Consider the following 13,891-nt stretch of genomic DNA (forward strand, 5'->3'; position numbering starts at 1 on the left):
CTGGAAATTAACAGGTTACTGATGATGTAATGATGTAAATGTATGATCTATCAAACAAGGAATTAATTCCCTTCAGTCTGTTTAAATTCACTGTTTGATGAGTTAATACAACATCCCTAGCAATAGCCAATACATGAAATGTAAAACATGGATAAAAAGCCTAAATAAGTTAACATTAATAATGGCCAACAATAATGGAATATATTTATTTTTTGATTCGTGGAATTTTATATCAGATTTCATAGTCTCTGGTCAGTGTTGTTAACATAGAACATTCATAGACATCTCATGTTTAATCCAAGGAGGTCAGCCATAAAAGCACAGAATAGGTGATGGTTGTGAACAAGTATTATCTTCAGAGAGAGGGTGTCATGGGTCTCTATTCAGATCCTTCAATAACTTGTCACTTGGGATAGTCAAGCACATCCAGCTAATGTACTGGGATAATTTTCACACAAATTTATGATAAGCACAAAATTTTTGTTTTAAATCTAATACATAGAATTTACAACTCACATTTGTTTTGTTCTGACACCATAGTCCTTTCATATCGGCCTTTGTTGAGATCATCCAAGACGCGCATGAGCTCTGTGATCCTTGAGGTAAATCTGGGACACATATTGATACACATTTCAAAATGAGTTTGACAGCTGACACTTGTAAACCTCTATCAATAGACATTTTAATGTCAAGTCTGACGCTGACAATTCCATGCTTTTCTGTTCTTTATCAGGGTTTATTAAAAATCAACAAGCTGCTTACCCCGCTAGTCTTGTCATCTCTCGTCCAGCCAGGACAATCCGGCCAATGGCTTCAGCCATTCGTACCAACATCCTTCCACTCTTATAGTAGTCCTGCCGATGCATAGAATATATGTAAAATGGTGCTTATTTTATGTTACAGAGCATAACAGGTAGTATATCAAACACTACAACATGGGATAATTTACAGTATATTAAACAGTACATCACAGGATAATTCACAGTATATCAAACAGTACAACACAGGATAATTCACAGTATAACATTCCGTACATCACAGGATAATTCACAGTATAACATTCCGTACATCACAGGATAATTCACAGTATATCACACAGTACATCACAAGATAATTCACAGTATATTAAACAGTACAACACAGGATAATTCACAGTATATTAAACAGTACAACATAGGATAATTCACAGTATAACACTCCGTACATCACAGGATAATTCACATTATATCAAACAGTACAACACAGGATAATTCACAGTATATCAAACAGTACAACACAGGATAATTCACAGTATAACATTCCGTACATCACAGGATAATTCACAGTATAACACACAGTACATCACAGGATAATTCACAGTATATCACACAGTACATCACAGGATAATTCACAGTATATTAAACAGTACAACACAGGATAATTCACAGTATAACACTCCGTACATCACAGGATAATTCACAGTATATTAAACAGTACAACACAGGATAATTCACAGTATACCACACAGTACAACACAAAATAATTCACAGTATATCAAACAGTACAATACAGGATCATTCACAGTATATCAAACAGCACAACAAATGATAATTCAAAGTATATTAAACAGTACAACACAGGATAATTCACAGTATATCACACAGTACATCACAGTATAATTCACAGTATATCAAACAGTACAACACAGGATAATTCACAGTATTACAAACAGTACAACACAGTATAATTCACAGTATATTAAACAGTAACAACACAGGATAATTCACAATATATTAAACAGTAACAACACAGGATAATTCACAGTATAACACACAGTACAACACAGAATAATTCACAGTATATCAAACAGTACAACATAGGATAATTCACAGTATTACAAACACTACAACATGGGATAATTCACAGTATATCACACAGTACAATACCGGATAATTCACAGTATATCAAACAGTACAACACAGGATAATTCACAGTATATCAAACAGTACAACACAAGATAGTTCACAGTATATCAAACAGTAAAACACAGGATAATTCACAGTATAACACACAATACAACATAGAATAACTCACAGTATATCAAACAGTACAACACAGGATAATTCACAGTATATCACACACTACAACACAGGATAATTCACAGTATTTCACACAATACAACATAGAATAATTCACAGTATAACACACAGTACAACACAGAATAATTCACAGTATTACACACAATACAACACAGGATAATTCACAGTATTACAAACACTACAACACAGGATAATTCACAGTATATCACACAGTACATCACAGGATAATTCACAGTATTACAAACACTACAACACAGGATAATTCACAGTATATTAAACAGTACAACACAGGATAATTCACAGTATAACACTCCGTATATCACAGGATAATTCACAGTATATCAAACAGTACATCACAAGATAATTCACAGTATATCAAACAGTACAACACAGGATAATTCACAGTATTACAAACAGTACAACACAGTATAATTCACAGTACATTAAACAGGTACAACACAGGATAATTCACAGTATAACACACAGTACAACATAGAATAACTAACAGTATTACAAACAGTACAACACAGGATAATTCACAGTATTACAAACACTACAACATGGGATAATTCACAGTATATCAAACAGTACAACAAATGATAATTCACAGCATATCAAACAGAACAACACAGGATAATTCACAGTATTACAAACAGTACAACACAGGATTTTTCACAGTATAACACTCCGTATATCACAGGATAATTCACAGTATAACACACAGTACATCACAGGATAATTCACAGTATTACAAACACTACAACACAGGATAATTCACAGTATATCAAACAGTACAACACAGGATAATTCACAGTATAACACTCCGTACATCACAGGATAATTCACATTATATCAAACAGTACATCACAGGATAATTCACAGTATATCACACAGTACATCACAGGATAATTCACAGCATATTAAACAGTACAACACAGGATAATTCACAGTATAACACTCCGTACATCACAGGATAATTCACAGTATATTAAACAGTACAACACAGGATAATTCACAGTATACCACACAGTACAACACAAAATAATTCACAGTATATCAAACAGAACAATACAGGATAATTCACAGTATATCAAACAGTACAACACAGGATAATTCAAAGTATATTAAACAGTACAACACAGGATAATTCACAGTATATCACACAGTACATCACAGGATAATTCACAGTATATGAAACAGTACAACACAGTATAATTCACAGTATATTAAACAGTAACAACACAGGATAATTCACAATATATTAAACAGTAACAACACAGGATAATTCACTGTATATCAAACAGTACAACATAGGATAATTCACAGTATATCACACAGTACAATACCGGATAATTCACAGTATATCAAACAGTACAACACAGGATAATTCACAGTATAACACACAATACAACATAGAATAACTCACAGTATATCAAACAGTACAACACAGGATCATTCACAGTATTACAAACAGTACAACACAGTATAATTCACAGTATATTAAACAGTAACAACACAGGATAATTCACAATATATTAAACAGTAACAACACAGGATAATTCACAGTATAACACACGGTACAACACAGAATAATTCACAGTATATCAAACAGTACAACATAGGATAATTCACAGTATTACAAACACTACAACATGGGATAATTCACAGTATATCACACAGTACAATACCGGATAATTCACAGTATATCAAACAGTACAACACAGGATAATTCACAGTATATCACACACTACAACACAGGATAATTCACAGTATAACACACAATACAACATAGAATAATTAACAGTATTACACACAGTACAACACAGAATAATTAACAGTATTACACACAATACAACACAGGATAATTCACAGTATTACAAACACTACAACACAGGATAATTCACAGTATATCACACAGTACATCACAGGATAATTCACAGTATTACAAACACTACAACACAGGATAATTCACAGTATATTAAACAGTACAACACAGGATAATTCACAGTATAACACTCCGTATATCACAGGATAATTCACAGTATTACAAACACTACAACACAGGATAATTCACAGTATATCACACAGTACATCACAGGATAATTCACAGTATTACAAACACTACAACATGGGATAATTCACAGTATATCAAACAGTACATCACAGGATAATTCACAGTATTACAAACACTACAACATGGGATAATTCACAGTATATCAAACAGTACAACAAAGGATAATTCACAGCATATCAAACAGTACAACACAGGATAATTCACAGTATATTAAACAGTACAACACAGGATTTTTCACAGTATAACACTCCGTATATCACAGGATAATTCACAGTATAACACACAGTACATCACAGGATAATTCACAGTATATTAAACAGTACAACACAGGATAATTCACAGTATATCAAAAAGTACAACATAGGATAATTCACAGTATAACACACAGTACAATACAGGGTAATTCACAGTATATCACACAATACAACACAGGATAATTCACAGTATTACAAACACTACAACACAGGACAATTCACAGTATAACACACAATACAACACAGAATAATTCACAATATATTAAACAGTAACAACACAGGATAATTCACAGTATAACACACAGTACAACACAGGATAATTCACACTATATCAAACAGTAAAACACAGGATAATTCACAATATATCAAACAGTACAACACCGGATAATTTCACAGAATAACACACAGTACAACACAGGACAATTCAGAGTATATCAAACAGTATAACACAGAATAATTCACAGTATTACAAACACTACAACATGGGATAATTCACAGTATATCAAACAGTACAACACAGGATAATTCACAGTATATCAAACAGTACAATACAGGATAATTCACAGTATATCAAACAGTACAACACAGGATAATTCACAGTATAACAGTATAACACTACAGTACAACACAGGATAATTCACAGTATAACACAACAGTAACATCACAGGATAATTCACAGTATATCAAACAGTACAACAAATGATAATTCACAGCATATCAAACAGTACAATACAGGATAATTCACAGTATATCAAACAGTACAACACAACAAATGGATAAATCACAGCATATCAAACAGAACAACACAGGATAATTCACAGTATATCAAACAGTACAACACAGGATAATTCACAGTATATCAAACACAGTAGTACAACACAGGATAATTCACAGTATATACAAACAGTACAACACAGGATAATTCACAGTATATTACAACACAAACACTACAACACAGGATAATTCACAGTATATCACACACATTCACAGTATAATTCACAGTATACAAACAGTACAACACAGGATAATTCACAGTATATCAAAAAGTACAACATAGGATAATTCACAGTATAACACACAGTACAACACAGAATAATTCACAGTATTACACACAATACAACACAGGATAATTCACAGTATTACAAACACTACAACACAGGATAATTCACAGTATATTAAACAGTACAACACAGGATAATTCACAGTATATCACACAGTACAACACAGGATAATTCACAGTATATCGAACAGTACAATACAGGATAATTCACAGTATATCAAACAGTACATCACAAGATAATTCACAGTATATCAAACAGTACAACACAGGATAATTCACAGTATTACAAATAGTACAACACAGTATACAAACAGTACAACACAGGATAATTCACAGTATTACACACAGTACAACACAGGATAATTCACAGTATATTAAACAGTACAACACAGGATAATTCATTACAAAACACATAGGATAATTCACAGTAGTACATCACAGGATAATTCACAGTATAACACACAGTACGTCACAAGTACAACACAGGATAATTCACAGTATATTAAACAGTACAACACAGGATAATTCACAGTATATCACACAGTACAACACAGGATAATTCACACACAAACAGTACAACACAGGATAATTCACAGTATATACACACACTACAACACAGGATAATTCACAGTATAACACACAGTACAACACAGGATAATTCACAGTATATACAAACAGTACAACACAGGATAATTCACAGTATAACACACAGTAAACACAGTATAATTCACAGTATATCAAACAGTACAACACAGGATAATTCACAGTATAACACACAGTACAACACAGGATAATTCACAGTATATCAAACAGTACAACACAGGATAATTCACAGTATATCAAACAGTACAACACAGGATAATTCACAGTATTATAGAATAACACAGTACATCACAGGATAATTCACACACAGTATTACAAGTACAACACAGGATAATTCACAGTATATCAAACAGTACATCACAGAATAATTCACAGTATTACAAACAGTACAACACAGGATAATTCACAGTATTACAAACACTACAACATGGGATAATTCACAGTATATCAAACAGTACAACAAATGATAATTATATCAAACAGTACAACACAGGATAATTCACAGTATTACAAACAGTACAACACAGGATAATTCACAGTATAACACACAGTACAACACAGAATAATTCACAGTATTACAAACAGTACAACACAGGATAATTCACAGTATTACAAACACTACAACATGGGATAATTCACAGTATTACAGTAACACTACAACACAGGATAATTCACAGTATATTAAACAGTACAACACAGATATTCACAGTATATCAAACAGTACAACAAAGGATAATTCACAGTATAACAAACAGTATACAACACAGGATAATTCACAGTATATACAACACAGTATCAAACAGTACAACACAATCACAATACATCACAAGTACAACACAATTCACAGTATAGTACAACACACACTACATTAAACAGTACAACACAGGATAATTCACAGTACAACACATAACACACAGTACAACACAGGATAATTCACAGTATATCAAACAGTACAACACAGATAATTCAAACAGTACCTATCTCAAACACAACTGATACACAGGATAATTCACAGTATAACACACAGTACAACAACACAGATAATTATAACAGTACAACACAGGATAATTCACAGTATATCTACAACACACAAGTATAACACACATACAACACAGGATAATTCACAGTATATACAACACAGGATAATTCACAGTACAACACAGGATAATTCACAATATAACACACAGTACAACACAGGATAATTCACAGTATATACAAACAGTATCAACACAGGATAATTCACAGTATAACACACAGGAAAATTCACAGTATATCACACAGTACAACATGTTATTCACAGATAATTCACATATACACACTTAATTTCACAGTTCATCAAACATACAACACTACAAAACAAATAATTCACAGTATATACACAACACCGGATAAACAAATAGAAACGGTAACAGGACACTTATATACAACTAAAGACCACGGGGAACTTATACACAACTAAATTCAAAGGGGAACTTATACACAACTAAAGACCATCTGGAACTTATACACAACTAAAGACCATGGGGAATTTATACACAACTAAATTCAAAGGGGAACTTATACACAACTAAAGACCAAGGGGAACTTATACACAACTAAATACCATGGGGAATTTATACACAACTAAATTCAAAGGGGAACTTATACACAACTAAAGACCAACAGGAACTTATACACAACTGAAGACCAAAAGGAACTTATACACAACTAAAACCAACAAGAACTTATACACAACTATAGACAAAGGGGAATTTATACACAACTAAATTCAAAGGGGAACTTATACACAACTAAAGACCAAAAGGAACTTATACACAACTAAATTCAAAGGGGAACTTATACACATCTAAAGACCATGGGGAACTTCTACACAACTAAACACAAAGACGGACTTATACTCAACTAAATACAAACAGGAACTTATTAACAACTAAAGACAAAGGGGAATTTATACACAACTAAATTCAAAGGGGAACTTATACACAACTAAAGACCAAAAGGAACTTATACACAACTAAAACCAACAAGAACTTATACACAACTAAAGACAAAGGGGAACTTATACACAACTAAAGACCAAGGGAAATTTATACACAACTAAATACAAAGAGGAACTTATACACAACTAAAGACCAAGAGGAACTTAAACACAACTAAAGCCCATAGGGAGGTTAAACACAACTGAATACAAAGGGGAACTTATAAACAACTAAACACCATAGGGAACTTATACAAAACTCAATACAAAGGGGAACTTATACACTACTAAAGACGAAGGGGAACTTATACACAACTAAAAACCAAGGGGATTTTATACACAACTAGAGAAAAAGTGGAACTTATACAAAGGGGAACTAATATGCAAATAAATTCAAAGGGGAACTTATACACAACTTAAGACCATGGGGAACTTATATACAACTAAACACAAAGACGAACTTCTACTCAACTAAATACAAACAGGAACTTAAAAACAACTAAAGATCAGGGGGAATTTATACACAACTAAATTCAAAGTGGAACTTATACACAACTAAAGACCAAGGGGAACTTATACACAACTAAAGACCAAAAGGAACATATACACAACTAAAGACCAAGGGGAACTTATACACAACTAAATACAAATTGGAATTTATACACAACTAAAGACCATGGGGAACTGATAAACAACTAAAGACAAAGGGAAAGTTTTACACAACTAAAGACCAAGGGGATTTTATACACAACTAGAGACAAAGTGGAACTTATACACAACTAAAAACAAAGACAAACTAATATGCAAATAAATTCAAAGGGGAACTTATTCACTACTAAAGAACACGAGGAACTTATACACAACTAAAGAACAAGGGGAATTGATAAAAAACTAAAGACCATCTGGATGGAACTTATACACAACTAAAGACAAAGAGGACCTTATACACAACTAAAGACCAAGGGAAATTTATACACAACTAAATACAAATTGGAATTTATACACAACTAAAGACCATGGGGAACTGATAAACAACTAAAGACCAAGGGGAACTTATACACAACTAAAGACCATTGGGAACTTATACACAACTAAAGACCAAGGGGAACTGATACACAATTAACAACCTAGGGACACTTATACCCAACTAAAGACCAAGAGGACATTATACACAACTGAAACCAACAAGAACTTATACACAACTAAAGACCAAGGGGAACTTATACACAACTAAAGACCAACAGGAACTTATACACAACTAAATTCAAAGGGAAACTTATACACAACTAAAGACCATCGGGAACTTATACAAAACTAAATTCAAAGCGGAACTTATACACAACTAAAGACCGTGGGGAACTTATACACAACTAAATTCAAATACACAACTAAAGACCAAGGGGATTTTATACACAACTAGAGACAAAGTGGAACTTATACACAACTAAAAACAAAGACGAACTAATATGCAAATAAATTCAAAACGGAACTTATTCACTACTAAAGAACACGAGGAACTTATACACAACTAAAGACCAAGGGGAATTGATAGAAAACTAAAGACCATCTGGAACTTATACACAACTAAAGACAAAGAGGACCTTATACACAACTAAAGACCAAGGGAAATTTATACACAACTAAATACAAATTGGAATTTATACACAACTAAAGACCATGGGGAACTGATAAACAACTAAAGACCAAGGGGAACTTATACACAATTAACAACCTAGGGACACTTATACACAACTAAAGACCAAAAGGACATTATACACAACTGAAACCAACAAGAACTTATACACAACTAAAGACCAAGGGGAACTTATACACAACTAAATACCATGGGGAACTTATACACAACTAAATTCAAAGGGGAACTTATACACAAATAAATACAAAGGGAAGCTTATACACAACTAAAGACAATCGGGAACTTATACAAAACTAAATTCAAACGGGAACTTATACACAACTAAAGACCGTAGGGAACTTATACACAACTAAATTCAAAGGGGAACTTATTCACAACTAAAGAACACGAGGAACTTATACACAACTAAAGACCAAGGGAAATTTATACACAACTAAATACAAATTGGAATTTATACACAACTAAAGACCATGGGGAACTGATAAACAACTAAAGACCAAGGGGAACTTATACACAATTAACAACCTAGGGAAACTTATACACAACTAAAGACCAAGAGGACATTATACACAACTGAAACCAACAAGAACTTATACACAATTAAAGACCAAGGGGAACTTATACACAACTAAATACCATGGGGAACTTATACACAACTAAATTCAAAGGGGAACTTATACACAACTAAAGACCAAGGGGAACTTATACACAACTAAAGACCAAAAGGAACATATACACAACTAAATACCATGGGGAATTTATACACAACTAAATTCAAAGGGGAACTTATACACAACTAAAGACCAACAGGAACTTATACACAACTGAAGACCAAAAGGAACTTATACACAACTAAAACCAACAAGAACTTATACACAACTAAAGACAAAGGGGAATTTATACACAACTAAATACAAAGGGGAATTTATACACAACTAAAGACCATGGGGAACTTATACAGAACTAAATTCAAAGGGGAACTTATACACAACTTAAGACCATGGGGAACTTATACCCAACTAAATTCAAGGGGGAACTTATACACAACTAAATAGAAACGGGAACTTATATACAACTAAAGACCACGGGGAACTTATACACAACTAAATTCAAAGGGGAACTTATACACAACTAAAGACCATCTGGAACTTATACACAACTAAAGACAAAGGGGAACTTATACACAACTAAAGAAAGGGGAATTTATACACAACTAAATACAAAGGGAACTTATACACAACTAAAGACCAACAGGAACTTATACACAACTAAAGACAAAGGGAACTTATACACAACTAAATACAAAGGAGAATTTATACACAACTAAAAACAAGAACTTATACACAACTAAAGACCAAGGGCAACTTATACACAACTAATGATAAAGGGGAACTTATTCACAACTAAATACAAACGAGAACTTATACCCAACTAAATTCAAGGGGGAACTTATACACAACTAAATACAAACGGGATTTTATACACAACTAAAGACAAAGGGGAACTTATACACGATTAAAGACTACATGGGGAACTAAAGACAAAGGGGAACTTATACACAACTAAAGACAAAGGGGAACTTATATACACAACTAAAGACATGGGGAACTTATATACACAACTAAAGACCAAGGGGAACTTATACACAACTAAACACCACCTGGAACATATACACAACTAAAGACCAAGGGGAACTTATACACAACTAAAGACCAAGGGTAAGTTTTACACAACTAAAGACCAAGGGGAACTTATACACAACTAAAGAACTAAAGACAAAGGGGAACTTATACACGATTAAAGACTACAGGAACTAAAGACAAAGGGGAACTTATACACAACTAAAGACAAGGGAAACTTATACACAACTAAAGACCATCGGGAACTTATACAAAACTAAAGACCACGGGGATTTTATACACAACTAAAGACCAAGGGGAACTTATACACAACTAAAGACAAAGAGGACCTTATACACAACTAAAGACAGAGGAACTTATAAAGACCAAGGGGAACTTATACACAACTAAAGACAAAGGGGAACTTATACACGATTAAAGACTACAGGAACTAAAGACAAAGGGGAACTTATACACGATTAAAGACTATGGGGAACTGATAAACAACTAAAGACCAAGGGTAACTTATACACAACTAAATACCATTGGGAACTCATACACAACTAAAGACAAAGGGGAACTTATACACAACTAAATTCAAAGGGGAACTTATACACAACTAAAGACCAAGGGGAACTTATACACAACTAAAGACCAAAAGGAACATATACACAACTAAAGACAAAGGGGAAGTTTTACACTACTAAAGACGAAGGGAAACTTATACACAACTAAAGACCAAGGGGAACTTATATACAACTAAAGAATGGGGAACTTATAATTATATACAACTAAAAAGAACTTATATAGAACTAAAGACCAAGAGGAACTTATACACAACTAAAGACCAAGGCAAACTTATACACAACTAAAGACCATGGGGAATTTATACACAACTAAATTTAAAGGGGAACTTATACACAACTAAAAACAAAGACGAACTAATATGCAAATAAATTCAAAGCGGAACTTATTCACTACTAAATAACACGAGGAACTTATACACAACTAAAGACCAAGGGGAATTGATAGAAAACTAAAGACCATCTGGAACTTATACACAACTAAAGACAAAGAGGACCTTATACACAACCAAAATACCAAGGGAAATTTATACACAACTAAATACAAATTGGAATTTATACACAACTAAAGACCATGGGGAACTGATAAACAACAAAAGACCAAGGGGAACTTATACACAATTAACAACCTAGGGAAACTTATACACAACTAAAGACCAAGAGGACATTATACACAACTGAAACCAACAAGAACTTATACACAACTAAAGACCAAGGGGAACTTATACACAACTAAATACCATGGGGAACTTATACACAACTAAATTCAAAGGGGAACTTATACACAACTAAAGACCAAGGGGAACTTATACACAACTAAAGACCAAAAGGAACATATACACAACTAAATACCATGGGGAATTTATACACAACTAAATTCAAAGGGGAACTTATACACAACTAAAGACCAACAGGAACTTATACACAACTGAAGACCAAAAGGAACTTATACACAACTAAAACCAACAAGAACTGATACACAACTAAAGAACAAGAGGAACTTATACACAACTAAAGGCCAAGGGGAACTTATACACAACTAAAGACCATGGGGAATTTATACACAACTAAATTCAAAGGGGAACTTATACACAACTAAAGACCAACTGGAACTTATACACAACTAAAGACCATGGGAAACTTACAAACAACTTAATAAAAAGGGGAACTTATACACAACTAAATACCATGGGGAACTTATACACAACTAAATTCAAAGGGGAACTTATACACAACTAAATTCAAAGGGAGACTTATACACAACTAAATACCCAGGGAAACTTATACACAACTAAATACAAAGGGGGACTTATAAACAACTAAAGACCAAGAAGAATTTATACACAACTAAATACAAAGGAGAATTTATACACAACTAAAAACAAGAACTTATACACAACTAAAGACCAAGGGCAACTTATACACAACTAATGATAAAGGGGAACTTATTCACAACTAAATACAAACGGGATTTTATACACAACTAAAGACAAAGGGGAACTTATACACAACTAAAAACAAAGGAGAACTAATACACATCTAAATACCAAGGGGGACTTATACACAAATAAATACATAGGGAAACTTATACACAACTAAAGACATAGAGAAACTTATACACAACTAAAGACCAAGGGGAACTTATACACAACTAAAAACTGTGGGGAACTTATACACAACTAAAGACCAAGAGAAAGTTATACACAACTAAATAAAAAGAGGAACTTATATACAACTAAAGACCATGGGGAACTTATATAGAACTAAAGACCAAGAGGAACTTATAAACAACTAAAGACCAAGGCAAACTTATACACAACTAAAGACCATGGGGAATTTATACACAACTAAATTTAAAGGGGAACTTATACACAACTAAACACAAAGACAAACTTATATCCAACTAAATACAAACAGGAACTAAAGACAAAGGGGAACTTATACACAATTAAAGACTACAGGAAATTGATACACAACTAAATAAAAA

The 13,891-nt window shown here is 33.0% G+C and overlaps 1 protein-coding gene across 1 annotated transcript in view; it reads right to left on the reverse strand.

Annotated features, from left to right (window-relative positions):
* The window catches only part of LOC132562015 (ATP-binding cassette sub-family D member 3-like), a 60,838-nt gene that overhangs the window by 31,383 nt on the left and 15,564 nt on the right, over window positions 1–13,891 (reverse strand). Inside the window, exons 17-18 of the mRNA XM_060226737.1 lie at window positions 763–854; window positions 517–608 (exon numbers count right to left, since the gene is read on the reverse strand). Of these exons, the coding sequence (XP_060082720.1) occupies window positions 517–608; window positions 763–854 (184 nt within the window). The remainder of the gene's footprint in view (window positions 1–516; window positions 609–762; window positions 855–13,891) is intronic.

The sequence above is a fragment of the Ylistrum balloti genome, unplaced genomic scaffold, assembly GCF_031769215.1.
Source record: "Ylistrum balloti isolate Yb309-2 unplaced genomic scaffold, AGI_CSIRO_Ybal_v1 Utg371326, whole genome shotgun sequence".
Classification (NCBI taxonomy): domain Eukaryota; kingdom Metazoa; phylum Mollusca; class Bivalvia; order Pectinida; family Pectinidae; genus Ylistrum; species Ylistrum balloti.